At 59.3% G+C, this 27,669-nt stretch overlaps 1 protein-coding gene across 2 annotated transcripts; it reads right to left on the bottom strand.

Annotated features, from left to right (window-relative positions):
* TACC1 (transforming acidic coiled-coil containing protein 1) lies at nucleotides 1-27,669 on the bottom strand. 2 transcript variants are annotated; one of them, XM_075174921.1, is made up of 14 exons: nucleotides 27,384-27,669; nucleotides 26,560-26,675; nucleotides 17,621-18,707; nucleotides 15,994-16,029; nucleotides 13,077-13,137; nucleotides 12,326-12,524; nucleotides 9,886-9,941; nucleotides 7,375-7,509; nucleotides 7,081-7,157; nucleotides 6,591-6,634; nucleotides 6,329-6,489; nucleotides 5,684-5,790; nucleotides 4,793-4,913; nucleotides 1-4,295 (listed from the first exon to the last, which is right to left on the bottom strand). In XM_075174921.1, the coding sequence occupies exons 1-14, from the start codon at nucleotides 27,527-27,529 to the stop codon at nucleotides 4,227-4,229; spliced, it is 2,415 nt and encodes an 804-aa protein (XP_075031022.1). In that variant the 5' UTR covers nucleotides 27,530-27,669; the 3' UTR covers nucleotides 1-4,226. The 2 variants fall into 2 exon arrangements, with proteins under 2 accessions (XP_075031022.1, XP_075031023.1); XM_075174922.1 differs by lacking the exon at nucleotides 15,994-16,029 and having other exon boundaries at nucleotides 27,384-27,668.

Here is a 27,669-nt window from a genome sequence, read left to right as displayed (position 1 = left end):
AAGCTTTCAAGAGTGATAAACACAATTTTTATTCAGGCAATGAAACATGGAAAAAAATATATTAGTAATCATTATTATAATCTCATTTGTGTGAGTATAACTCTTACAAATATTTACTTGACATATAAAAGGGAAATTATTGTACATATAAAATTGATGGTGATGGCAGTTACATACATGGTACAAAGCGATCGGGGTAGTAGTCAATGCAGAGAAAGTTCCTGCCTCTGGGGGGGCACACTGGAGGGACGGGTGGAAGCGATCTGCAGTCAGGGGGGTTACTCGTTGGCACTTCATTGTAGTCAGAGATCTGCTGGCAAACGCACGCTTACAAACAGCAACACCAGCGGCTTACGGGCAGGCACCCGCCGCTGTCAGAAAGGGATATTTAAATTCTACTGCAAGAAAAAGACGACGAACACAACCAGGCTGTGATCCCGACGCACGGCTATCTGCAGAGCTTCCCTGCGCTGGTTACACATCTTGGCTGGAACGGCGGGGCGGCGTTTGAATGCCCTTGTCTTTACAAGAGGCACGAGGGTGTCGCTGTGCACCCCTCCTGCCACCGGCTCCCGCTCGGCCCCCACGCCGTCGGTCAGCAAGCGCTGGCGTCGCGCCTCTGCAGCCTTGCCGGGCGGGAGCTCCGGGGCCGAGCCAGCCCCGGCCGCAGCGCTGCTGCCGGCTCCGCACGCCGGGGAGCGGCACGCGAGGTGCGACAGTCCTGCCTGTTTACAGCTACAAACACACGCCTTCTATTATATATAACTATGACCATTATATATATACTTATATATATGTAACTGTAACCATATTATAGTTAATCAATCATTCCTTAGGAATCTTCTTTGCCCAGACTGGAAGTGCATGCTGACAGGCACAGAACGCAACAGCGCTGGGGTGAGAGAGGCAGCGCAAGTGGGACCGGGAGACGCCAGGGAGCAGAGACGGGGAGGACGCTGCCAGAGCGGATTATCGCCGTGGGAGCCGCTCTCCGCAGACAGCCTGCCCTTCCAGGCGGCTCCTCTTTGCCAGAGAGGGAAGATTGCAGCATTGACTGTGCTGTACGCAGGCTGGGGTTCTGGGTCAGTGCTGCGAGCGGTGAAATCAAAACTTCTGCAATTATCTGCCTCCTCTGGGGCCTGAAGAGAGACCGAGCCCAAACACACTCAGGTCAGGCTCCCAGTGAGCCCAACGCCCCGAGCCGGTTGCTGTGCTCCTCGGAGCTGACCCCTTGAAGGAGCAAACCTGGCCCAGGCACGGTTTGTCATCCCCGCTGGCCACAGAAACCGAATTTCATCCCTTCAGGCAAAGCGGGAAGTAAACATTCACACAGATGAACTGGGGCACCTCTACCTCCTGTAAAGCCAGCACGCTGGGCAGTGTGCCCCCCCGTGCAGAGCACAAGGCTGCGGGCTGCCCGTGCCCTGCCCTGGGACCTGCCTCCTGCGCTTTGCCTCCATCAGCCTCAGCGGGGACCGGGGGCACCGCTACAAGCATGACAGCAAACCCGCGTGCCAAGCCAGAAACTAGCCCCGAATCGGCTTTTTAGGAGCTCCAACAGCTTGTGCAACGCTGCTCTGCTGACCTGCTCCCTTCAAAGAGAAAAAACCAACTCCTTAAGAAATCCCTGGGTCTCAAGGGTCTTAACTGAACGGCACCAAAGGTGCAGCACCTTCTGGGGCTGTCACCACCACCCTGCCCGAGCCCAGCTCACCGCAGCCTAGAAAGGGTCACCCACACCCAGGCAGGAAAGCTGTTTTGGAGCAGGACACATGTGAGAAAAGGAGGAGCGCGGTGCTAGTCTGCAAAACCCAAATGCTGGTGGAGTGGAGGGAAGGGGAGTCGTGCTCAGTGGGCTGGGGCTGGCGTTCGGACTCCCCAAACAGAAATAGTCCTCGTAGATCATCTGACAGAGGCTTTTCTACCAGCCCATTAGAGGGACGTGTGGGGAGGACAAAAGAAAAAAAAAAAAAAAAAGAGGAAAAAAAAGGTTTTTCCCTTCTGTCAGCTGTGCAAAGGGGTGAATATTCAGCACACAGCCGCAGGTGCACAGCTCCGAGCGGTATCAGCCATTGGCTTCCCCACCGCACAGCTACCAGCCTGTTCACTGGTCTAACTGGGAGCATGGTGAACAGGCCTGGACTCTGCGTGCTAGGGCAGGCTGCCAGCATCTTTGTATCTTAAGTGTACAATAAATTCTCTCTATACATAATATAACTAATAAAATATATATCAAGTGTATGGCTCCGATTTAAACAGATGTTTGCACTGCACGCTCAACACAGGGAATTAGAAAATAGAAGGAAAACAGCTCAATTTTTTTTACAAAAAGGTAGCAGCAAAAAGGTTTGCGAAAGTCTTAGATAGACTGGGTAGGAAACAGTCCAAACAGTAAATATTTCCCTTATTCGATGCTTTACAACTATCCGTTCAAGGTGATAGTAAAGAATCCTCCATCTCTACAGCTACTACCCGATCCCATTGACCTGCCTTCTGCAGGACGGGAGGGTTCTGCACTGACCCTGAGGAGCAGCACCCACAGCCCACGGCATGGGCACACCACCGGTTACTGCTCGTCGACGCCGAGCGCTGCACCCAGGGCAGTGCAGCCAGGAAAACACGGCACTGCACAGTGTGCACAGCAGCAAAACTCATCAGGCAAGGCTGGCTCCTGCAATGGCATTACCAGGAGGGCACGCACAGGATCTACACAGGGATTAAAACACATCGTATCACCCCAGAGTCCCCCAGCTCCCAGCACAGGGCAAGGGCAGCCTCAGCAATTCTGCTGGAGCTTGGCATGTCCAGAAAAGCAAACACCTCTGAAACAGAGCAGGCAGCCTGCCTGCATGGCAAGTCAGATTTTGGGCTGCAGACAGATTTCAAAGTATATTTTACTGCTGTCTGGATCTGCCTCTGCCTGTAAAGGCTGGCTTTTGTTTGGTTCTCTTAATATTCAGTGCTGTAAGGGCATTTTTGACAGCAGCCCAAGACGCAGGGCAGTACCGCACTCCTCCTTGCCTTTCTGTACTGACTGGGGAAAAGCCTTAAGTCAGCAGAATCATGAAGTAGTTCAGGGTTTGCTTTCTTCCTCCTGCAACATCCAAAGTGGGGAACTAACCTCAGTACGGTGTGAAGAGTCAACAGCAAGGGGCTTGGCTTTGTATATTTTAAAGCAGACTAGAAACCCCATGTTAACAAGCCTCAGGAGGTGCCAGGGCTGTGGGCAGGGCGGCCATGGGGAGGACAGACGGACAAGTCCCAGCTCACCAGAACCACCGTCTCCCCTGTTTCTCAAACACCTCTTGGTGCAGAAGCCTCCTGCACTCCCCTTGGCCGGGCTCTCCTTTGAGACGACTTAAGTTACTACTGGTTAAGTGGCCGTATCCGTGCTCCTGGGGGAACGAGACGTGTAGCAGGACCGTGCCCGATGGGAAGAAGTGAGCAGAGAGCCTGAGTGCTCATAAACGCTAATAAAGTGCACAAATGCAGAGACATCGGCTTCCTTCCTCCGAGGCTGGCACGGCCAGGGACGAGGATGCGCTGCGCTGTGTATCACCCATGTACCAGAGACCGGGACCAGCCCCTTGAATACCGCTGCCTCCCCCAAAACCGATCGATCTACTGGGAGGCTGATTCAGCCAGGGGATCCACCCCGGTGGCCACAAACCACCTGTGGCGGGTGCCTGGGGTCCCTGAGCCCCTTCACTGCCTCCCCACCCATGCACCCGCCTGCCAGGTCCCCTTCCCCAGTGCAAGAGCTGGCGGCTCCAACCCTGGCATCACCCACGTCCCGGGGCAGGACCTGCCACGCGGCTGGACCTGTGCAACTGAGCACGTGAGGACAGCAAGTGACAGAGCGCGTAGGGGCACGACGAGACCCACCCTGGCCGAGGGGGACAGAGCCTGGGGTGTCACCTCCCAGCTGAGAGGTGGCATCCGTGCAGACGGGCGGCACAGCGGCCGCTTGCTGCTGACCCCAGGAGGGACACGCACGCCCAGCCTGACCGCGGGGAACCCAGCCCCAGAGCCCCTGGGAAACAGAGACAGGGACAGTGTGGGGACCGGCTCTGCACGGGGGGCCGCGGGGTCTGGCAGCCAAGCGGAGCAGGCAGCTGGATGCGTGTGCTTCTCTGCTGGGGGGTTTTCCTGGGTAATAAGGCAAGGTGCTTGACGTTACGAGAAAAGCGGCCAAGTGCAGAGTGCTGGACGAGGGGTGGTGAGACTCAGTCTGTCTTTCCCAGCTTCGCTATCAGCTCATCGCAGATCTTGGTCAGCTCCTCAATCTCCTGGTTCTGGAAGAAAAGCGGACCTTGAGGACCCCCGCAGCGGCACAGATGGGGGATAACAGCCGGGCCCATCTGCCACCGAGCCAGTGCAGGAAGGGGCAGCCAGCTCCCACGCTGCCCCTGCGAAAGCTCCTCCATGCAGCATCCTGGTGCTGCAGGGACCCCTGGGCTCAGCCCTCCTCATCCCCACAGACCCCGGTGCTGCACAGAGACCCGCAGCTGCGCAGCTGCAGCCCACCACGCTCTGCTCAGCCCACGTGTTGGCTAGCGGGCACAGGTGAGCAAGCTCTGCCCACGCTCAAAGACAGCCAAACATATGCCAGCCCTCAACCAGCAGCCACGTCGCTGCACGCAGCCATGCCTACGCCTGGGCAGAGCCTGCATCTCCTTCCCTGCGAGAGGACACAGCTGTGCACGGGATGCTCAGGGCAGCAAAACGGTACCTGGAAATGCAGAGCAAAGCCAGCGCGGCTCACAGAGAGGAGGCAGGGCGGGCGCGTTACCTTCTGCTGGAGGGCTCTCTCCAGGGACTCCACCTTCATCTGCTCCTTGCGCAGCCCGGCGTGCAGCGCCGCGCTCTCCGCTTTGGCCTTCGTGCGCACCTGGGCGATCTCCTCGTTGGCTCTGCGGTGGGGTTTGGAGAGAAGGGGACGGCGGTCACGTCTTTGGGTGCAGGCAGGAGCACCACGGCACAACGTTAGACCACGCGGCGTCGGCAGGGCCCGGCTCCTGCTTGTCTGGATGCATCAGAGGTGGTTTTCCCATCACAGAATCATAGAAAAGTTTGGGTTGGAAGGGACCTTTAAAGGTCATCTAGTCCAACCCCCCTGCCCCGGGCAGGGACATCTTCAACCAGATCAGGTTGCTGAGAGCCCCGTCCAACCTGACCTTGGATGTTTCCAGGGTTGGGGCATCTATGGAAAACCTGCATGAAATGGGATTAATTCAGCTCCTCTAAACTCCCGTATGGAAACTCTCCTTTCTCAGAGCGAAGCTAAACCAGTTCCTCACCCACTTCACTCAGGGCTACCGTGTGTTGGTGAGCTACTGCTCATCAGCTGAGCCTCAGTAGCTGCACAACCCCTTCGCACACTACAAACATGAGCCCTCTGAAACACGGAAATGTGTTAAGTGACTGTAAATAGACCGTAAACCTCAGTTTCTCCATTAAAAAAAACTAAGCAGAGATCAGAGAATCCATTCAGGGATTTGTGCTGGCTTACTTACAGCCATTTTAAGTCACTTGAGCCTAGGGTTGTAAAAGGCAGCTTTTCACATCAATAAGCTCCTGCCTCCCAACCTCAGGAAAGCCAAATGGAGACACTGCCCTACAAGGTCTTTAAGCAACCCAGAAAGCTCCTCAGCGTGCCCAGAGATCTCATGCATGACCTTACTTGTCTAATTTTTCTTCTGCATGGACTTTCAGGGCCTGATACCGCTGCTCCTCTTGCTTGACCCGGGTTAAATAATCTTGAGCACACTTCTTCAGAGCTTCTTCATTCTGGAAAAAAAAAGTACATCCGTCTGCATTGGGACTGAGCACAGAGATGTTGCTCTGATGGGATGATATATCCTGTTCTGAGGCTTTAAATAGAAACAGCTACTCCCTTATGCTGGAGCCCCTCATCCAGCTCAGCAGCATGGAAAAACGGTGTGTAAATGGAGGCAGGGTTTCTCGGGGCGCTTCACCCTGGCGCCTGCTCTTCCCTTGGCTGCAGCTCTGCCCAGGGCACGATGCTCCGCTGCCGGCAGCTCAGCAGGAGAGCGCCGGGAGGAGTGCGGAGAAGGGCCGGCTCCCCGGAGAGCCCAGCTCCCCGCACTGGCACCCCCTGGCATTTGAAAGACTCTTTGCTCGTTTATTGGAAAGTGGGCAGAGGAAAGCGAGCGAGCAGCCCTCCGAGGAAGGGCTGGGGCATTTGCCGCAGCACTGTGTGGGACAGGACAGCCACAGCATGGGACAAGGCGGGGGCAATGCTGCACGGGAACGCTGCACCCAGGGACCAGGGCCGCAGGGAGAAAGAGGAGACCAAGGTAAGGACCTTCTTAAAGCCTTCTAGGACGCCCTTCAGGTTTTCATATCTCCTGAAGAGATCCGACAGGGACCTCTCCACCGAGTTTAGGTCTGCCAGCGCCTGGTCCTTTTCCATTGTGAGCTGCTGCAGGTTCTTCTGAGACGTCATGTTTGTCCTCTGCTCATCCTCTGTGATGGAGAATAAACAGCGGGGACCCAGTGACCGAGTGGGGACGGCTGCAGCAGCCAGCTCCCTGCCCCGCACACCTGGCCAGGTGACGGCACCTTACCTATCATCTGGGCAATGGTTTTCTCATACTCAGCCACGATTTTCCTAGAAGGAAAGGACAAAAAAAGCAGGTGAGAGGCAGCAGTTTTTTGTAGACATGCACCTACCGCTCTGCTGCCAGCAAACTGCCCCGGGGCCGCCCCTTCCCCACGCCACAAAGGCAGCCCCAGCAGCAGCCCGCCTGCAGCGCCCCAACTGTTGATGCTGCAACTCCCACCATCGCTCCCCTACGCTAAGACCTCCCTCCAGCCGCTGCCGCTCGGCCCAGCGCAGCTAATGGGATTTTACTCCTGCAACAAAGCAACCAGCAGGCTCAACACAGCACAAGCACAAAGCATACACGTCTCCTAACATGTCCCACCCTGACGATGCCGAGCCGTATCATCCCATTACGGCCCCACTAACCCACCTCCCAACGGGGAACACACAGAGCACAGCACGGCACTGTGCAGGGGAGCGGGCAGGCGAACGCACGAGGAGAAGGCTTTTACCTCATCTCTAAGACTTCCTGGCGGCTCTCTTCATATTTCTTCTTCCACTCGTTTGCTTCGATCTCCTTTGTGATTATCTAGGTTGCAGCAGACACAGGACCCTTGGAATGTGCTCTGGGTGGTTTCCCTTGTTGCCCCGTGCCTGCGATGCGCAGGGGACCAGACCCCCCCGGGCAGAGCAGAGTTGCCCCCGCTCCCCCCCAGCAGCAGCCGTCGGGGGTCTGGCGAGGGGCAGCCCCGGGGTGGCTGCCACGCCGGGGTGCGCCCAGGGAGGATGGGGTCCCCGGCCGTTACCTCCTCTCTGATGAGCGTGAGCACGGCCGTCTTATCGGATTCACTGAGGCAGATGCCATCCAGGGGACTCTCGCTCCTGCTCACGTTGGTGACGACTGCGGGGGACTTGTCCATGGAGCACAGCGCGGGATTGCCCTGGGGGGAATTACTCAGCTGGGATGCTGCATGGGTTTTCTTTTCACCTCACCTCCCCTGTTTGGGGTGTTCTTCCCCATTTTAGCAGCCTCTGTTCAGGCACTGAACCTCCCTACTGCACACACAGATGGATGAGACACCCAGCAGAGCCCATATGGGGATTTTGGTGCACTTTCTGCCCAGTCCCTTGCCGGGAGCTGGGCTGTGCTGTAGGACACCCACGGGCTGCCCCGGGGCTTGGCATCCCAAAGGGGAGACCCAGGAGGAGCCCATTTCGGAAGGAGGAGACTCAGCTCTGAGCAGAGGGGTGTGAGCACCTGACATCCCTTCGCTCTCCCCATGTTTTAAACTATCTCCAGCCTGGAGCATCTTTGCTGACGGACCCCCCACGCGGGGGGTCTGCGAGGGTCCGGGTCACCTGTCTCCATCACCTCCCGGTCAGGTGGAGATGTCGCTGCAGCCGACGCATTCAAATTGCTGCCAGCAGCTGCAGGGACATTTGCTGGGCCTTGCTGATCGCCCCAAATGCACAAGGGAGCTGGCGGGGGGAGCAGGCTTCACCTCCCTGCAGAGCAGGGTCCGGCTGACCCAGCTCTCAGGCTGCTCCCGCTCCCCTTCCCGAGGGACAGCCCCACCCATCCCACAGTGTCCCAGCTGTCCGGGAGAGCTCCGAAATCAGAGATGCTCACGCAGGGCTCCTGGCACCCTCCTGTTTCCATTAGGGGTGCTCCTACGAGGGACGAGGTGGTGGTACCCCATCGCTCACTGCTTTCTCCCCCCCGAGCTCAGCTCCTTTCCACCAGTGCCGCAGCTGCAGGGACCAAACTGGGGGGAGAGCTCAGCCCCCGTGACCCAGGCGCCAAGTCCTGCCTGGATGCCGGCCCCGTCCCTTCCCTCGGGGGGTCCTGCAGCCTGAAAGGCCTCCAGAAAAGCATTCCTTCAAACCCAGGCGTACACCACCGCCTGTTCCTCCTTTTATCATCCCAGCCGAAGTGACAGCCCCGGGCAGCCATCTCCTTGGGAACCGGCTGCCAGGCCATAAATAGAGAAGTGCTTCGGAGGAGGCAGTCTGCTTTCGCTGTGTTTTGGAAACGAGAGCACTGAAGCACTTCTCTCCACCCCCCTTCCCCTGCGCTTTGACTGCTGCCCAGGTTCAAGCACGGCCTCTCACAGCTCTGCTGCCTGTCGCAGCGGGCAAGCAATGGCCGGTGGCAGGAGCCACCCCTGGGTGCAGGTTTGGGTCCGGGCAGCCTAACACTGGGGAGGTTCAGCCCCGGGGGGTTTTGGCAGCAGCCTCCCACACCATCTCCCAAAAGCAGGCGCGCACCTGAACACCTGCAAGTACCTCTGCCCACTGCCTGCCCCACGGCAAATCCTCCCACACCGTGCTTTTGGGGTGACCCGGGCTCCTCTGCAGGAGGAAACTGGTGCGTGCCAGCACCAAACAAAAGGTTCACTTTGCCTAATGTCCTTGTGGGGCTTAGCATAGTTAAATCTGTCTCAGAGAAGCTAATTTTGCTGATGTTGCTAATCTCATTGTCATCTGCTTGCCATCTCGAGCAGCTTTGGCCAGGGGCGGCTAAGCTGGCACGGGGTCCCCCCTGCAGCGCAGGGGTCTCGGGGCCACTCCGATGGCTCCTCGGGGCACATCAGGGGTGCTCCCGTGAAGATGTGCCACTGCCGGGGTGCCAGGGTCACCGGTGGCTGCAGAGCCAGGGCTGTTTTCATTAATCCCCCCATCCCTGCTGTCAGCTGCCTTCCTGAAAGCAGCGTTTGAGGATCCCTTGTAGAAGGCACAGGCACCAACCGGCCGTCAGAGCCAGCCCTGGGCTCCTCCACATGAGAGACAGACCCTGTCCTGCCGCTCGTCCCTTCCCCATGATCTCCTCTGCCCTTTCACTGTCGTTCAGCCACCTCCAAAGGCAGCGTTTGCTCTCGCTGCCCTCCCACGGCCGCAGCCCTGGCTCCTCACCAGCCTGCTCCGTCCCCAGCATCTCTCCCTCCCACCCACGAGCAGCAGTGCCCACCGGGAGGGAGCCGTCCTCTGCTAGGCTCCTCCCGGCCTGCTGGGAAATCAACACTATTTTTATCGAGTCCCTGTGTAGACTTTTCAAGAATTTTAGCTCCCAAAGAAACTCATTTCAGAGAGGTTTTGGTAGCACTTCTGGGATTAGCAGCAACATTTGCTGCAGCTTCCCCCCACCCCGCTGCACGGCAGGGCAGGCAGCAGCTGCGGTGCAGGAGGATCAGCCCTCCCGCAGCCCCACCGCCCTGCGAGCTGCACGCCAGCGCCAGCACAGCCGCTCCAGCACCGCACCGGCACAGCCGCGCTGAGCCTCCCCGCGGGCGAGGGAGGAGGAAGCAAGAGGCACTCACGGGGAAGATGCCAGGCCCATCCTTTTCCGTCTGCTTGGAGATCTCCTTTTCAAAACCTAAAGACAAGGAAACACAACCTTGTAGCTACCTGGAAACAAGACGCTGGTGGCACATGCAGATTTGCTGGGATGCAGAGGGGTACCCCTGAGTCTCTACATGCCCTGAGCTTTCCCTCCCAAAAGGCTTCTTTGCCCCCAGCTCCTCCTTGCAGGGAGGACGCATCCTGCATCCCTGACCCAGCTCCTGCCCCTGCAGGGAGGACGGATCCTGCATCCCTGCCCCGGCTCCTGCCCTTGCAGGGAGGACGCATCCTGCATCCCTGACCCAGCTCCTGCCCCTGCAGGGAGGACGGATCCTGCATCCCTGCCCCGGCTCCTGCCCTTGCAGGGAGGACGGATCCTGCATCCCTGCCCCGGCTCCTGCCCCTGCAGGGAGGACGGATCCTGCATCCCTGACCCAGCTCCTGCCCCTGCAGGGAGGACGGATCCTGCATCCCTGCCCCGGCTCCTGCCCTTGCAGGGAGGACGGATCCTGCATCCCTGTCCCGGCTCCTGCCCTTGCAGGGAGGACGCATCCTGCATCCCTGACCCAGCTCCTGCCCCTGCAGGGAGGACGGATCCTGCATCCCTGCCCCGGCTCCTGCCCTTGCAGGGAGGACGGATCCTGCATCCCTGCCCCGGCTCCTGCCCCTGCAGGGAGGACGGATCCTGCATCCCTGCCCCGGCTCCTGCCCTTGCAGGGAGGACGCATCCTGCATCCCTGTCCCGGCTCCTGCCCCTGCAGGGAGGACGCATCCTGCATCCCTGCCCCGGCTCCTGCCCTTGCAGGGAGGATGCATCCTGCATCCCTGCCCCGGCTCCTGCCCTTGCAGGGAGGACGCATCCTGCATCCCTGCCCCGGCTCCTGCCCTTGCAGGGAGGACGCATCCTGCATCCCTGCCAGCCTCTCCTCCTGCACTCCCCGGAGTGGAAACCAACACTCCCCTCTGGTGGCAGTTCAGGCCCGTGCCTGTGTCCCCACAGCTGCCACCACACCAGCCATTCCCGGGGACGCCCCCGCGGACCCCGGGGCCGAGGAGGAATGAAGATGCAGGGGTCATTTTGCACTTTGCTGGCCGGCGCGGGCAGGATGCATCCCTGGGATGGAGCCCAGCTGCTCGGGCCACTCCGAATAGCACAAGCCTCAGCCCACGCCAGCTGGGCCCAACGCCCTCCAAAGGAGCTGCCACATGGCCCCCGCTATTCCTAACAGCAGCGGAGAGAAGATAAAAGCCGTCTCCTCCCGTCTGCAGCGCGCGGGACACCCTGCCATCTCACATAGCGTGGGAGGTAATTTATGAACCTCACTCAAACAACTGCAGATATGACCGGCTATTCATCTGTTAACTGGGCAGAGAAAAAAAGTATTGCTAGAGCCCAGCTAGGAAAGGAAGGAGGCAACGTAATGCTTGTGACTGCAGATTTCCTACTGTTTCCCCCATTTATCCCTGCGCCCTGGTCAGCGGCTGCTTGCCACAGCTCACAGCACTGTCCCCACGGCCAGCACCGAGCCTGTGCACCCCTGCCTGGCCCTCTGAGACGAGCAGCAATAAATAAAACCTCCCAGCCTCTCCACTGACTATCAAATTTTTCCTCCCTTTAGAGACAAAGGCCTGTTTTCCTCTCCCAGAGCCTGCAGCTCTGCACAGCATTCAGGAGAAATGATTAATGGGTACCCGCACAGGGGAGAGCTGCAAACCTTCCGTGCGGTGATTTCTCCTGCCTGCACCTATAACTTTGCTGTTGATTAAATGTCATGTTGCCTGGCTTTTAATTATTTTTTAATGGATGGGTCAGAGAGGCTAATTACATAGGAGACTGACAGCAAAATGCCACCAGGAGCATTAGCGGAGGTCTTCTGTAGCGACACGGAGATCTCCATCAACCACAGCCCTTGTGCTGGGACACCGAGTGCCTGCAGCTCTGCTCCTGGCACAGGCTTTGAGCCGGGCACCCTGCAGCCCAGGAGGCAGGGCGTGCATCGGGAGCATCCCGGCGGCACGGCGTGCGACGGCTCGGCTTAGCTCTCGTCTCGTCTCGCCGGTGAAAACTGGTTTCAGGAGGGCACTCGCAGCACGGCGGGGCAGCGTGTGCCGCGGGCAGGGAGCCTCGCCGGCCCGAGCCCTCTCCCACCGCAGCGCCATGGGGGCGTGGGGAGAGTGCTCTGTGCCGAGAGAGTCTAAGGACAGCCTGCACCATGATTTTTCCATAATGGAAATAGTGCAGATAAGGATTGGAGGTTTCATTATAACTTGCGGCAGCCTTTAGCCCTGGCAGCGTAAATAACCTGTGATGAAGCTGCGTTGCCTCAACAGCACCAATTCATTGCCAGAGGTGTAGAGATTGCCTGGGTGCACGCACGGGGCACCTCCAGAGCCAGAGGCAGCGGGGACGCTCCTTACCTGCCTCCGTGCTGTGCTTCGCCGCCGGCACGGGAACGTTCGAGCACTCAAAGTACTCCAGGTCATCTTCTGGCTCGCCCTTCTTCTCCAGCCCGGCTGGTTTCTGCACAGAGGTGGTGGAGGCCAGTTTCTCCTCATCAGTGGCGTGTCCATCCCGATTTGCAATATCTGGGATTTCTGAGATCAACGCTCCTTCATCCTGCAGGATCAAGGCATGCGGTTAAGCAGGACTGAGCTAATCCATGGGGATCAGGCAACCAGGCTGCCTGGACAGTCCGTGGAAAGCACAGGAGGCTTAGCATCCACCGACAAGCTGCTCCTCACCAGCTCCTCGGCAGGTTTTGGCAGAAGGAAACACATGGTGCCGGGGACAGAAGTGATTAACAAGCAAAATACATTAACCCGACCGCAGAGCTTGGTGCTTTGCTCTGGCTGATGCTGGACACAGGGCTAAGATACTGCACGCACACGGTCCCTAACGAACGATGTGGAAACAGAGAGTTTACTGGCCAGAAAACCCCCAGGGACAGGCTCGCCCTGGGGTGAGCACCAAGCACGGCCCTCCTCCCTCCCTTCCCACCAGGAACTGCCCACGGGAAGATGTTCTCCCCGCGGCTGGGAGCTGCTGTTTTCAGGGAACTGGCTCTTTGCTCAGGCGCTGCTGCAGGCACACGCCAGCCCAGCTCTCCCCCTGCCGCCGTCCGAGCATCCTGCGCCCAGCCAGCAGCTCCCGGGATCGGATCCCACGTACCTGAGCGCAAACGTCCAGGACCAGGGACTGCGTCTCGTATTGCTTCACCTTGCAGCCGCTCCTGCAGGGGAGAGAGAAGCGGCCGGCTGAGGTGGGGGTTCGCCCGGGCTGCGTGGGGAGGAGGCGGGGGCGCGTGCGAGACAGCCCAAGCAAGGGGAGGCAGCCCCAGCGCTAGCGTTGCACCCTGCCGCGTGCCAGCAACCCCACTCACCAGTGAAATATCGAGGCAGAGCAAGTTCTGGAACGAACAGAAGGAACAAGCAAACAAAACACACGACTACAGATCAATTGGGTTTGTCCTTGAGGTGTTTATTCCTGTTGAAGGTAAGCATCAGAGTAAGGACCTGAGGTGCTGACGGCGAGAGAGGCACTCGCCAAGGAGCCGGCAAAGAAAGATTTCCCTTGCTGCACCCTCGCCCTGCGCATCCAGTGCGACGGCATCCCGAGGTCTGAGTGCACATTGATTTTATGGAGGAAGGAACCATTTCCAGGCCATCTCAGTCCCTGCAGCTGAAGGTTTGTCTGGGACATCTCCGCAGCATCCACGTGTCTCCCACGTGAGTCAGACCCGCACGGCCGGGGCAGAGGGCTGCTGGTTAGAGAGCTCTGCTTTGCTTGCGGGAGAGCACCAGGGCAATCCGCTGTGCCTTGAACGCTCCCTCAGCCAGACGCAAACTCTGTCCCAAGCAGAAGGGCCTTGCAGATGGGAGAAGGTTAAGCTCAGGTTGCTCTTGCAGGTGGTCCCGTGGCTGGATGCCCTCCAGCGAGGCAGCTCTCCCTGGGACTTCATCCTGTGCTCCTCCAAATGCAGCATCCCGGAGCTTGGCTGCACAGGACGGCAGGCACAGCCGCATCCTGTCACACTGGGCATCAGCATCTTGAATCAGCTCGAGGCAGCGCAGGGACAGTTGTGGACCAGTCCCAGCAGCGCTGGGCTCATGCCACCGAAGCCCGCGGGGGCTGAGGGAGTCAGCAATGAGATGTCATGCATCCCGGCACTCGCCTCCAGCACGCGAAGGAGAGCATCAGCTCTCCTCCTGCATCGCACCGCCCTCTTACTCCACGTTTAGCAATCTCCCCCTGCTCGCTGCCATGCCCGCACCCCCCAGAAGACAGATATTTGCTAAGCTGGAGTGTGACAGCCCACTACGGGTATGTGGGGAGGGATCTCCACCTCCAGACTTGGTGCTCCCTGCCGCGGGGACACAGGCAGAGGCTCGAGCAGGATTGCAGTGAGCTGTACCAAGGTCTAAAGAATCGCTCCCACCCGCTTCGCTCCAGCCTCCCCGTCCCATCGCACACGTGCACCAGCAGAGCAACGTGGCACGGCACACGGAAATCTTATTTGCACGCTAAGATGCACACCTGGGTCAGACTGAAAAATCGCTCTTGGCTGGTTTTCTCCATCGCGCCCTAATGTGAGCAGCTAAACCGCAGCTCACCGTGCCCTTACCCACCTCTCTGCTCTGCACCATCTCCCGGGGCCGGTGTTATCACACCGTCTGGTAGCTGGTTTGATCTCCCACACTGACACCAAGATAATTCAAGGGGATGGGGAAACGGGGAGAAGACAGCCAAGGCAGACGGCCCCGGCTCTGCCCCACAGCCCCCGAGGCCCGGACACGCACAGCCGCACTGCCGGGGTTACCAGTGTTTGCAGCTGGATAAGCCCAAGTGCGGCAGCACTGCCCGCGTGCCTGCCTGACGCGTGGGCAGACCCGCCGGGCTGCAGGCCCCGCGTTAGGAGACAGACATCCACTGTTGAACATCGCGCCGTGAAAAGGCAGATCAGCTCTCGGCCGAGGCACAGATGTCAGTGCTTGAGCCCAGCTCTAATTTTGTTCGTGCATATGGCAGGCGGCACTAAGCGGACAAGAAGGGCATTGGGACGGATGACATAAGATCAGGAACTAAGCCCAGCACGCTCCTTCCTCTGACTCCCCTCGCACGAGAGCAGAGCCCAGACGAGCCCAGAGGGTCCGGGGGGGCTGACAAGCTGCAAGAGACACCGAGCATTGCTGCGAGACTAAACGGGGGTAACCCCGGTCCCTCCTGCGTGCCCTGCCCACGGGATGGAAGCGCAGGGCAGCAGCAACCCCCGGAGGGGGACAGCACGGGGCACTCGATATTTCACTGGTGTCCCACCATGGGGCTGCTCATGCCGGGGTACAGCACGGCCCCGCTGCCGCAGCGCAGGTCGCAGGGCAGTGAACGGAGGCTGCTTTACTCGAGCCGTGCTTTCTAACCCGTCCAGGACCCCACAGACCAGCCCCACCACCCCGGCTTTGGGCACAGGAGGGATGGTTCAGGGTAGAGCCACGAGCAAATCAGCTCTGGCAGCCATCAAAGCTCTAAGGAGAGCCCTGTTTGGAGCCGGCTGTGATGGCAAAGCTCCCCTGAGGCTGACACATCCCGGAGCCAGAGGAGATAGCCCCCTGACTCCCTCGCCCCCCAGCTGATGCTTTCCGCCCTACCCCCTACAGCAGCTGCCTCCCTAGTGCTTTTGCATGGGAGGGGGCAAAAGACACCCTCATCCTCAGGGCTAAAATCTACCCATCTCTGCAGGGACCCGGGTTGCACAGAAACCTGCTCCCCCTCCGTTAGCCCACGCACTGGTTTCGAGGACTTGTACATCATTACAAGGCGTCGCAAGTCGGCATGCTGCGAGAGCAAGCACAGGCGCACGCCTCCGGTGCGGCTCCGCTCTCCTCCCTCGCCCCCAGGCACTGGCCAGGCTAAGCCACCCGGGACCCGGCCTGAGAGGTGCGGGACACAAACCAGACAGCGGAGAGCACGAGTCAAAGGGCAAGAAGGAGCCTGCATGCCATGGAGACGAGTGGGGCCAGCACACACCCAGAGAGAGAGGACAAAAACCAGCAACGGAAAAGAAGAAAGAAATACAGAAGAGAGTACTTACAACAGAAAACAGAGAAATTTCACTTGTTCAGTAGTCCTGATGCACCAAAGCATGGACAGGGAGAGAGACAGACAGATGGAGAGAAGAAGAGCGTGTGAAAAGACTTGGATATTAACCCTCCTCTGGAGAAGCACAGTGAGTTGCCCAGCTCTGTCTTTTTGGAAGGAACACACAGATAAAAGATGCTCTGACTCTGCATTTGCTATTCGCGGCAGCAGGATGAGATTCAACCACAAATCCCGCTGCCGGGGAAGGCGAGTGCCCAGAGCAGCTCGCGCTGCTCCGAGGTGACGGAGAGGGAGTCTGAAAATTCCTCGCTGCCTCCCCTCACCGCCAGCTCCTGCTTGCCCGCGGTCACACAAGGGAACACCGACTCTTAAAAAACCTGTATCAACACTCTGCAAAGTATTTCCAAAAGAAAAACACCCAACATGCCCTTATTCTTTTTTTGCCTGCTAGGTTTTATCTGCTCTCTTTGTAAAAACCCACTCTCTAGTTTTCCCACCAGAGAATTTGTTAGCAGAGTGACGGCTTGTTCTGGTTTTACTGTCAAACCAGCCACAAACTCTGTGCTCCTAAAATTTCCCCTTTTAAGCTGATTTCCTGCTTAACCCTGCAATGGGTTTCATTTACCCGCGTTAAGTGCAATCACAAATTACAGTGGAAGGACCCAAAATTGGCTGGGCAATTATTCCCTTGTGCAATATCCCCTCTGCTTCCCTGGCCCGCTCAGAGACCCTGCGGAGGGAGGGCAGGCAGAGCAAGCCTGGCTCAGCAGCGGCTATCTTAAATGTCAGGCTGAGACTTCAGCCCTGCCTAGACACAGTTTGGAGGACATTTGTGATACAACAGGTGAAATACCAAGAAAATAGCAAGGTTTAGCCATTAAACCCATTCCCAGAGGAGGAGGGTAATGCTGCCTGCATTCCCAGGAGGCACTATGAAACGTCACCATTTACATAGGGGTTTTAAATAGCACAGTTCAGGAACTAAATATGCACTTAAATAGTTCAGCAAGGGACAACAAGCTCCCTACCACCTGCGCAGATGTGATAAAAGCAACAAACAATCTGCCTGTTTAACCTCTATTCTCTTCCCCTGTTATAAAAAAGGAAATTCAGTGGCAGCTCACAAAATGTCCCATCTGCTTAACCAGACCTGCATTCGCAAGCTCCAGAAGACCTACAAACCCTCCGGGCGCCTGGCAAGCCCTGCAGGCTCAAGCCTCCACCACAGCTTTGCCCCGACTCCGCAACCCTACAGCACCTGCACCTCGACCCCACGGGCTGGAGCCCCGAGGGGATTTCCAAAGAGGTGATCCCGCGAAGCGGGTCCCGATCCAGCCCTCCCCGCTCTGCCTGGGACCCGGGGCACCGGCACCGCTCCGGGTCGCCCGTCCCTCTCCTCCCATCCGCTCCTGAGCGACTGGAGTGCCGGCAGGGATCGGGGAGCTGCCTCTCCGCTGCCGGGGCGGCAGCAGAACCCGAGGTGCACGCTGGTATTTCGGGCTCGTTCGGAAGGCACGGGGGCAGGAGCACCATCACCACCGCCACCACTGCTGCTCTGCCCGCGCGCGGGGGAACGGCGGGGGCTGCCGGCCGCCCGCTCCGCGCGCACCGGCACTCACGTTATCAGGCGCGACTTGGGCTTCTTTGGGGAGTCTCTGCCTTTCAGGAGATCGTCCTGCACCTCCAGCGTCTGAGACTCGAGGATTTCGTTGAGGCTGTTATCGGCAGTGGGGCAGGAGTCGGCGGCGGTGCTGGTGAGGGTCTTGGTGGGCTTAAAGGGATCCACGGAGTCAAAGTTATTGGGGTCAAACTGGTAAGAGCCCTTGGGAGGAATCGGCGAGTTTTGCAGCGCTGAGCTGCCACCGAAGGGATTGAGAGCCGGGCTGTCCCAGAGCGCAGGGCCCAGCCGGGGGGAGCCCCGGGGAGGTGGCGGCTCCGTGGGACCCCTCTCCATGTCCTCGGCTGGTTTCTTGGGGGGCTCTCGGTGTCTCTTCGGTGTCAGCTTGCTGGCTGGGATCCTGCTGCCTTTCCTGGGCGCAGCTCTCCTGGCCTCCGTGCTCTCTTCCCCCTCCGCACAATCAACCTCGGGTTTCGGGACCTGCTCTTTGGGCTCCGGGTCCCCCCCCAGCTCACTGGGGCTGCTGCCGGGATGGGGGAGGCGGTGCAGGGCTGCCGGGGGGGAGCTCTGCAGCCGCCAGCCCCCTGCGACAAAGGGGTTTACGCTCTCATCATACTGCTCGGGGTCGAACTGGTAGGATGCTTGGGGGACCGGCGTTTCCTCTGTGGTTTCTTCTGTTTTCCTCCCCAGCGAAGGTGTTTTCCCTTTCCCAAGCTGGCCCCGGCTGGGCGAGCACTCCCAGGCCAGGGCATCAGCCTTCGGCTCCACCAGCCCCGTGCCAGCATCCGCCGCGTCCTCTCCCGACATGACCCGCTCCCGGGCGGCTCTGCCCGCATGGGGCACCGGGGCCGGCTCTGCAGCGGGCACGGCGGCGAAGCCAGCATCAGCCCCGCTTCCCAGCGCAGCCAGGGGCTGGGTTTCAGCTGGCGCCTGTGTCAGGGTCGAGTCTTCGGGGTTGGATTCCCCTTTAGTATCCGAGTTGACTTTAGCGGCTCCGATCTCCGGCTGAGCCTCATCTTTGGGGTGCTTCCCAGGCGAGCTGTCCCGGCAGGCTTCCCCTACCAGCAGGTCGCCATGGCCGCTTGGCTCTGAAAAGACAAAAGGAGCCGGTTAAACCCCCACCTGCCGTGCACCCCCTTCCAGAGGGGTTCCTCTCCCCTCCTCACAGCTGCTCCAGGGTCAGATTTTAGGGGGGATTCACTGACCCAAAGCTCAGCCTCCCCACCTGCCAGAGTGACTGCGTAACCCCGGCTTCAAGCACTTTCAGTAAAATTTGAAGCCCGTGAACACAGCGGAGAAAATGTACATAAATTGCATCCGAGGGCGAGCCCCTGCGGGGCGGCGTTGCTGCACCGCGCCAGCAGACCCACCGACATCCCCATTTATGCCTCTCCTCTCCCCACCGCTTGCTCCCGGGGTGGCGGCAGCGCCAGACGGGCTTTGCAAAGCCCCGCGAGGCTCCCGAGGGCCAGGCACCGGCCGGGACCCACCGCAGGGCGGCTGCTCCCCGGGCAGAAACGCTCGCATCCGAGTGGGAACGGCAGCGACAGGGAGTCACTGCTCACCTGGGCGGAGAGTTAAAAACTACCGAGAGGAATTCAGGGAAGAATGACATGAGAAAACACCGCGAAACACGGTTAAGCAGGCCCCGGGGCGAATGGGAAGGGGATGCTGTGCTAGTGAAGAAGCAGGTACCAGGCTGCAGAGGGGATGTGGGGGTCAGCCGCCCGCAGGTGGCCGGTGCCAGGGCTGTGGAGCTGGATGTGCAGAGGGAAGCTGCCCAACACAAACTGCTCCCCAGGACTCGGCCGCCGCACCCCGAGGTGCGGGAGCGGGTTTGACAGCACTGCTGCTCCCCGGCACCCCAGCCCTCGCTCTCCTGCGCAGCCTCAGCGGTGCCAACGGGCGCCCAACGCGGGGCTGCCGCGCGGCACGGGCAGTCCCTGCCTGCACCAGGGCACCTCCACCACCCCGGGAGGGTCCCCTGTAAACCCTGAGCTCCAGATACAGCAGCCGATGCGGTCGATGCTCACAAACTGTTGCTGCAGTGCATCAAGGCGAGGAGCCAAAGCGCCGGGACAGCAAAAACCCTGCGTGCATCTGCGATGGGGCGGGAGGGAAGGGGGGCACAGCAGAGCAATGAGACCCCCAAAGAGCGGCGAGGCCGGAGGAAAGGGCCTGCCGGGAGCGGGGCACAGGTGCTGGGAGCTGCTCTGCTCAGCACCTGCCCGCAGCTTCCATCCTGCCCGCTGGAACCTGGTCACACGCTGCCTGCACCTCTGCCTGCAGAAATCCTGCCTGTGCATTTATACCAGGCTCACCACGCTGCTGTCAGAGTTTCTTAATCAGGAATCCTGATCCATGACTTAATCGCTATTACTCCAATCCCTTCCCCTAAATCCTTTTACTGTTTAATCTTTTCTTTGCTGTCAAGGGATGGGGAAGCTCCTTATCTACCGAGACATCCTGAAAGCTACACCCACCAAGCACCTAAAGCCAGGACCTCGGCACAGGCATGCAAAGGCACGAGAGGAAAACACCCGGTGTCACCTCCACCCAGCTCATCTGCACCTCTTCTCCCGCATCTCAACCAGGGACAATCGCACAGACTCCCAGGATAAGGCAGAAGGGGATGCTGGGGTGCTCAGCACCCATCAGGGAGCGTGCAGGACCCGCTGCTCTCACTGGCACCTTTCTGGGGACATGCAGCCCAGTCAGGTCCTCCAAGAGCAGAATAAAACCAGTGCTCGCCCGAGGACCGAACTGGTTTGAAAACCTGGCTGGGAACAGCATCATGGGTGATGCAGAGCTTGCGCCGGGGAAACCTGCCTGTCCCCCTCCACTGCTGCAACCCTGCCCCGGCACACGGGTGACAGCCGCGGAGGGGAGTCACGTTGAGCATGCCCTCGTTTTGCAGGGAGAAGGTTTGGCCAAGGGATGCCAACGACAAGCTCCCGCAGACCCACACGCAGCCGCAGCCCCAAGCGCATCTCCCTGGAAAGGCTGTTCCTATCACGGGGCGTTTGCAACCAGCTCACGTTTGTTGGTGACCGAGCGAGTCACAGGCTGGCAGAAGAAGAAAAGTGAATCAGGCAAATATCTGGTCCCTGGGCTAATCCAGGACACTGAGCCAACAACCCTGACTCAGCTGATGGCTCGTGGTTTGCATAATTGATCTCCAGGATGCTCAAAGCCATGGAAATGAATCATGAGGGGCTATGTGCTCCCTGAGACTGCAAGAAAGCTCCCTCCGACTGCAGAAAAGCTCCCTCCAAATAGACGTTGCCTTGCTGCCCCAGAAAACACATCAGTAAACACAAATCCAGTGGAAACGTACTTGGAGTGCAGCCAGAAAACACTCCGAGGCAGCGCCTGCCAGGCCTTTCCATCACTAGGAACCAGGAAAACCTCCTTAACAGACCCCAAAGAAAACTTTATTACACTTGCTGTGTTGCTCAGATGTTTTAAACCTCAGTGAGACAGCCCTGAATAGAAGAACAGACTTCAAAGTCAGGGCAAAAGGCACCTTTTAAATGCATTTTACATTCCCACCGGAAGGTTTTGCAGCCGCCGTTCTCACAGACATGAGCCCATCCTGGTTTCTAACCCAAGCAATGAGCAATTACGTCTTGAATAACCAGCAGTCGGCACGCAAACCACCTCTCCTCCTTGCTGTGGATGTCTGCAGGGCGTGGAGAGAAGAAGGGATGGTGCATGTAACCATTTCTTCACAAAAATTACAAAAACCACCCGCCCAGGTCTTCCAATTTTGTGATTCACTCGTTTTCTGCACCCAAGACAGCTCAGCTGCTCCGCTCCCCCCTGCCTGCAGCACAGCCTGCCCGCTCAGCCAGTCCAAGAGGCTGAGGAACTGGAATATACTGGGAGACAGAAGCTGCGGGTGAAGGACTGCTCAGGAGCTCGCCAACGATTTTGGCAATCTTCTGAAGTAGGACCGTTCCTCCTGCAAACTGGGGTTTTTTTTCCCCTTCTCTGGATACGAGACAGGTATTAATCACTTGTGTGGGTGAACAGCCACGCTCAGCACCGCGTCTGAGCAACAGCCAAAGGGAATTGAGAGGAAGGAATGAGAGCTGAAGGGGTGCCGAGGAGCCTGCCCACCTCCGCCGCAAGAACCCCATCCCTGCCCTCCCCGAATGCTCACGCAACTCCCCAGAGTCCCGATTTTCAAGCCCTGCTTGGGCTGAGCTATTCACCTCCCCGGGGGACCACAGCCTCGGGGGCTGAGACCACCCCGGGACGGGCTTGCGTTGGCACCGAGATCGCTCCAAACAAAGGACAAAGGCAGGCAAAGATATGAGGTCAATTAATTCTCCGGAAGCGCTGCCAGGATGAAGAGCGCGAAGGTTTGTGGGGCAGAGCCCTCGCCACAGGCACCTGCCGGGACCACGGGAGCTCCCGGGGCACCACCCAGCGCTTCAGCTGCTTCTCAGGGGTGGAGAGCCAGCCCCTGCCCCTCCTGCCTGCTGACGAGAGCAGGACAAAAACCCCTTTACAAGCAGTCCCAAAGGCGATGGCATCCCAGGCAAACCCACCCTACACAGGTCTTCCTGCCCAGCAAGGGCTGGGGGGCACAGCCTGGCCCTAAGCCCCCGGCCCCAGCCAGGCGGCTGCGCTTCCGCCCCGTGCATTTCCTCTGCCTCCAACGCAGCCTCCCATCAGCTGCCAAACAACCGGAGTGCGCGTTCCTGCGGGAACAATTACACAGGATGCAGAAACCAGGGACCCGAAGGGCCTCGGGGCGCTTGGGAAGAGCCAAGGTCTGCACCCCGTCCCCCCAGCTGCCCGGCTCTGCTGGGTACGAGCACCGTGATAACCAGGCGCAGCACTGCCTATTCCCCAGGGAGCCCTTCCCAACCCCGGCGAGCTGCGTGCGGCTCTCCCTGTTCCTCCACAGCCTCTGCATGCATTTACATCCCGAAGCGAGCTCAGCTCCCCGCCACCCCCGTGCAGTCACGTTGGAGAGCCGCCGCGCCGGCTCAGCACGCACTCCCTCTGCTCACGTCTCCTGCCAGGGAAACCAGCCTGCAGAAACAGCCAGGGCCTCCCCAGCCCAGCCGCCTCGCCAGCCCTCTCGCTGCCCTAACCCTCCTTTTGGGCCCAAACCGTGCTGAACGCCCCAGGAGAAGGCAGTCTGGCAGCCAGGCCGCCGCGCACGCTGACCCACCGCAGGCAGCTACCCCCCTTGGACCAGCTCTTCTCATTGGCATCCCAGCAGACGCCTTTCAGCAGCATCCCGAAAAGGTGACCCCCAGCTCTCCCGTTTCACCTCTGGCACTGTGCCCTGCAGGTGGGGACATTTGAGTCCCAGCACGAAAACGGACACTGCCAGCAGCAAGGCACGCTCAGTGACTCCAGGATCCATCCCAAACACAGATCCAATAAAAGGCACTCTGGATCCCTGAAAACAGCAGTTGTACGGCTGTGCACGGAGTGTAAACCTGCTTCTGGTCCGGCCAGCGTACATGGAGGGGATATTACAAAGTGAAAACGGAGATTTTATCCTCTCTAAAGAAAAATGTACAGACAGGACAGTCTGGCACCGCAGTAATAGGCACTTTGTGCGCGTGCATTATAATCGTTACGCTTGTCTTCCTCAGGCTGAAATTAAACACAAACATCGACTAACTAAACAGCTTTCCTACATGCCATCCCTCGCTCCCTCAAATGAATCAGAAAAACTTGGCAGCAGCAATGCTGCGATGCAAAGGCTCCGCGCCCTTTTCATCCCACATACAGCAACCAAGTGAAGCAGCAATGATCCTCTGCACAGCCCTGAATGCCAAACGCCGGCGAGAACAACCCTCCACTATCTGCAGCCTTTGATTCGGCTCATGCTTTGTGCTCAGCGTGAGTCACGCATTTCTCCCTTTCCCGGCTCACTCGCACACGCAGGCTGAGCACAGGATATCTGGCCGGTACATTCAGCTTAGGCTTACGTAGCTAACGACTTTTTTCCTCTTTTGGCTTTCCGCTTTTGTTTAACAGACGTTGATCTATTTTTAAATCTATTCTGTTAAGAATTAGCACACCGGCAAACGATGCTGCCACTAACACACCGGAAAACACGTGCCCTGCATCAGGGTAACAGAAGTAAAAGCTGATGAGCCTGCTCCCATCACTGACGGTTCCATATTTGTTGCTTCTGCTCATTTCCGTGCACAGAATATCTTCTTCTGGCAGATGACTGAAGATAACTTCAGCAAGAATAGGACAGAATTACAGCCTCCACTGTCCGAGACAGCAAGAGGAAAACTGTTTGCGCGACCCTGAATGGGCATAAAGCCTAACCGCAGCCCCCTCCCCGGGGTGATGGGACCGGCTGAATTTTTGTCCCCGAGAACAGGGTTTAATGTGTCCAGGCCACCTCTCAGCTGCGCGCAGAGCAGCCAGCCCCCAGAGTCACAGCTTCTGTCTTAAAGTTTCCTAACCCTATTTATTCCCAAGTAAGGGTGAGACTGCAGCTGTAAGACAGGCGAGGGTCTGTTCCTGCCGGCCCCCAGCCCCTCTGCCTGCCCGCAGGTCCAGGCTCGTGCAGCCGCCTGCCCCGCGCCAGCCCAGGTGCACACAGGCATTGGCAGCAGCTATTCCCCAACGACTGCAGCGCAGCGGCTCTCGCCGAACGTGACAGCTCGGCTGTTTCAGTACCGACAAGCAGCCATTACGCTGGATTGCCTCCTGATCGCAGCATTTATTACCACTGCTGCTCCTGAGCTGCAGCCAGACGAAAGGGCACACGCTGCTGCAAAGCAGCATTGCACAGATGAGGGCTTAACATATAGATTACCTAAGGTACAGTGATTTAACACCACAGGATGCCTTCTGCACACCGCAAACTCACAACCGCACCCGGGTAATCCCTTCCCTCCACCATTTCAGAGACACTGAAGAGATGCACCTGAAGCCCTGGGCAGAGAAGGGATGGAGCTGGGTGCAGCCCCACAGCGGGTTTGGCCCTGCTGTCACCAACATCCTGCCCTCCACCAGCCGTGCAGAAAAACAGCTTTTGCTGGCGATCATCCCCTCGGCCCTGCAACACTGCGACCTTTGTGTGTGGGGTGCCGGGAGCAGCCGGGTGCCTCGCTGTGCGCCGGGCTGGCCCCGAGGAACCGCTCGTCCCAGGATGCAGCGGCACAGGCACACTGTGGGGACGGTGACTCCTTGGAGTCCGAGGCAACGCGCTTCCCTGAGCAGAAGCTTTGGCAGAAATGATCCTCATACCTGCTAGGAAAGCCTTTCTCTCCCCTCTCCCCCTCTCCAGAAATCATCCCCCAAAGAAAAGACGGCTCCATCATCCCTTCTTAAAAGGGAAGGATTATTCCAAGAGCTGTGATTATCAGAAGCGTGAAGCAAGCACTCTCTCCATCAAGGCAAACAAACCTGTGTTTTCCACAGGGATGGATGGGCACCCAGATCCATCTCAACACCGCAGGAGATGGAGAGCCACAGCACCCTGTTACTGCCAAGGTCACGCAGTACTTGGGCTCCTGCACGGGGAGGATCCAGGGTCTGGTTCGAGCTAGCCCGCTCTGAAACCCAGCTGAGCAGCAAGCTACCAGCCTGTGGTTGCGAGCATTCAAGAAAAGCACAGTATCGCAAGTCCCATACCAGGGGCCCTGCGGCAGGGAGAGGCAGTCGGGCAAGAGCAGGCAGAGGATGGTCCGACCGGGACCTCCCGGCCCCCCGTGCGCTGCCCCGCGCCCCGGAGAGGCTGCCCTCCTGTAGACAGCCCCGAGGGCTCACAGACGTCCTGACATTGCCCAGTCACCCCGCTCTGCTGAGAGAGCAGATGAAAGGGGAGGTCTCCTCCCTGCCCCGATAACCTCCAGCAGTTGTTGCAGGGGTGCCGGAGCTTCAAAGCCTCCTCCTGGCAGCACGAAAACAGACATAAACACCAAGCTCAGCCACAGGCACCGACCGCAATTCCCTCTGGTGAGAAGGGTACAACGACAGGGGGGAGCCGGTCCTCAAAAGGGCAAGGGTTAATGGGGAGCCGCGCTCAGAGGAGCAGCAGCCGGTGTGAGATGCAAGGACAAACCAGCATGGGACCCCGCCAGCAAAGGACACCCCCTGCATTTTCGGCACATCCCTCACAATTTCTCCAGAAATGGGGTTTAGCAGTATCGAGCTTTTGCATCTTTAACAGCAGCTACACAGCAAAGACACCTGGCCGCTAACTCCAGGGAAAAGAGCCCCCTGCAAGGAAACCTCCACCACACCGGTGGAGAGGGAGGACACAAACCCAGCACCACATCAGCTCCTGTGCGAGGGCCAAGGGCAAGCAGCATGCGGAGCACGTGCGGGCAGGTCCCACCAGCCAGCAGCCCGCTCTCCACAGCGGGCAGCGGCGGGAGGCAGCCCCGAGCGCTGTTTGGTCTGCGGGAGAAGTGGCAGAGGGCAGTTCAACTGACAAAATGATTCAACAACATCCTCAGTTCCTCTCGATCAATCCATCGCAGCCATCCCGGCTGCAGCCTCTGCATCCCTGGACGCAGCCTCAGCCCGGCTCGGCAGCTCACAAAACCCAACGTGCAAAGCTCTGCCTCCCGCAGCCTCTCACTCTCTCCCCGGCTCGGGGACAGCAGGAGGGTGCGACCAGTGGTTGCAAAACAGCACAATGATAATTTTGCACTGCGTAGGCATGAGCCAAGGGGGGTCAAACTGACTCTTCTGAGCCTGCAGTGCAGCCCCCTCCCTCCAAAGTGATTCAATAAAATTAACGTTTCACTCAAGTGAGAGAATAGCCCTTTGCAGAGCGCACAGTCCCGCGTACTGGCATTTGAACCATCCAGGCCATTAACCACAAAAAATGTGGCAGGCATTATTCAAAACAAGCGACTTCTCCTCCTTGACCCCACCCTGCCTTTCCGCATCCGGAGCGGAGAGCCGAAAAGCAGAAGGTGCACGCTAGCTCTTTACCTTGGGTCCCGGCCTCAGGCTCCGGCGATCCCGGCGGCGGCTCGCAGAACTCCTTTAGTGGCGAGTGGGTCGGTGTTTCTGCTTCAGGGGTCTCAAAATTACCTTCCGAGTCCGAGCTGCCGAGGGGGGGAAAAGAGTGAGGAATTACCGCTTTCAAGGCTAGCTCTGAAATCCTCCACACTGCCTACACATCCAGCCAGACCGGCTCCCGGGCCGGCCAGCCGTGGGCATCCTGCGGCGGCTGCTCTCTCCTGTCCAGCGGGACACGCTAGCAAACGGAAAAGGGAGAGCAGGTGAAACAACATCACGAGCATCCCCCCGTGCGCCCCCAACCCTCATCTTGGCCGAGCCTCCGGGATTGCTTCTGTCAGGCTTTCCCAAGCTGTCTGAGCATCCACCACAGACCTCCAAGGACACGGCAGCCCCGTCGGCATCTTCCCCCGCCGCTCCGGAGGGCTGCCGCCGAGAGAGTTCGGGAAGCAAGCCTCGACGCTCCTGCCCTGAGCCCGCTAGCACCCTCCCGGGAGGGAAGCTCCTGCTCCTGAGCTCCGCCGGGCAGCTCCAGCCCCCGAGACGGCTCGGCCGCCGCCTCTGCCCCCCAGCCCGCTCCCGAGGCGCGGTGCAGGCTGCGGGCCCCCGGGGCAGCCAAGGCGATGCCAGGCAGCGAGCGGGCAGCGAGGGGCGGGGGGGGATACGGGCGCTGCCGGCCCCGCAGCCAGGACGCGCTCGCAGCCCCGCATGCCGCGCGCGGCCGTCCCCGCGTGGGTGCACGCGTGGGTGGAACGGCGGCCCCGGGGCAGGGGAAGGGGACGCGGGTCACTTGCCTGAAGCCGAGGGCCGTGCCCTCCGCCAGCGAGTCCTCCTCGGCCCCGCCGTCCTCCCCCTCGGGGCTGCCCCCGCCCCGCACCGCCGACCAGGTCCACCGGGCCCACTGCACCGGCGAGAGGATCTGCCAGGCGCTGAACGCCATCGGCCCGCCCGGCCGCCGGAGCGCCGCTCCCCGCTCCGCGCCGCTCCGCTCCCCGCCCCGCGCCGCGCCGCTCCCCGCCGGGCTCACTGCGGCCGCGCCGCCCCCATCGCCGCTCCGCCGCCAGCGCCAAGGGCCTCCCC

Source organism: Calonectris borealis, chromosome 27 (genome assembly GCF_964195595.1).
Source record: "Calonectris borealis chromosome 27, bCalBor7.hap1.2, whole genome shotgun sequence".
In the NCBI taxonomy this organism is placed as follows: domain Eukaryota; kingdom Metazoa; phylum Chordata; class Aves; order Procellariiformes; family Procellariidae; genus Calonectris; species Calonectris borealis.
This window is presented reverse-complemented; position numbering and strand designations above follow the sequence as displayed.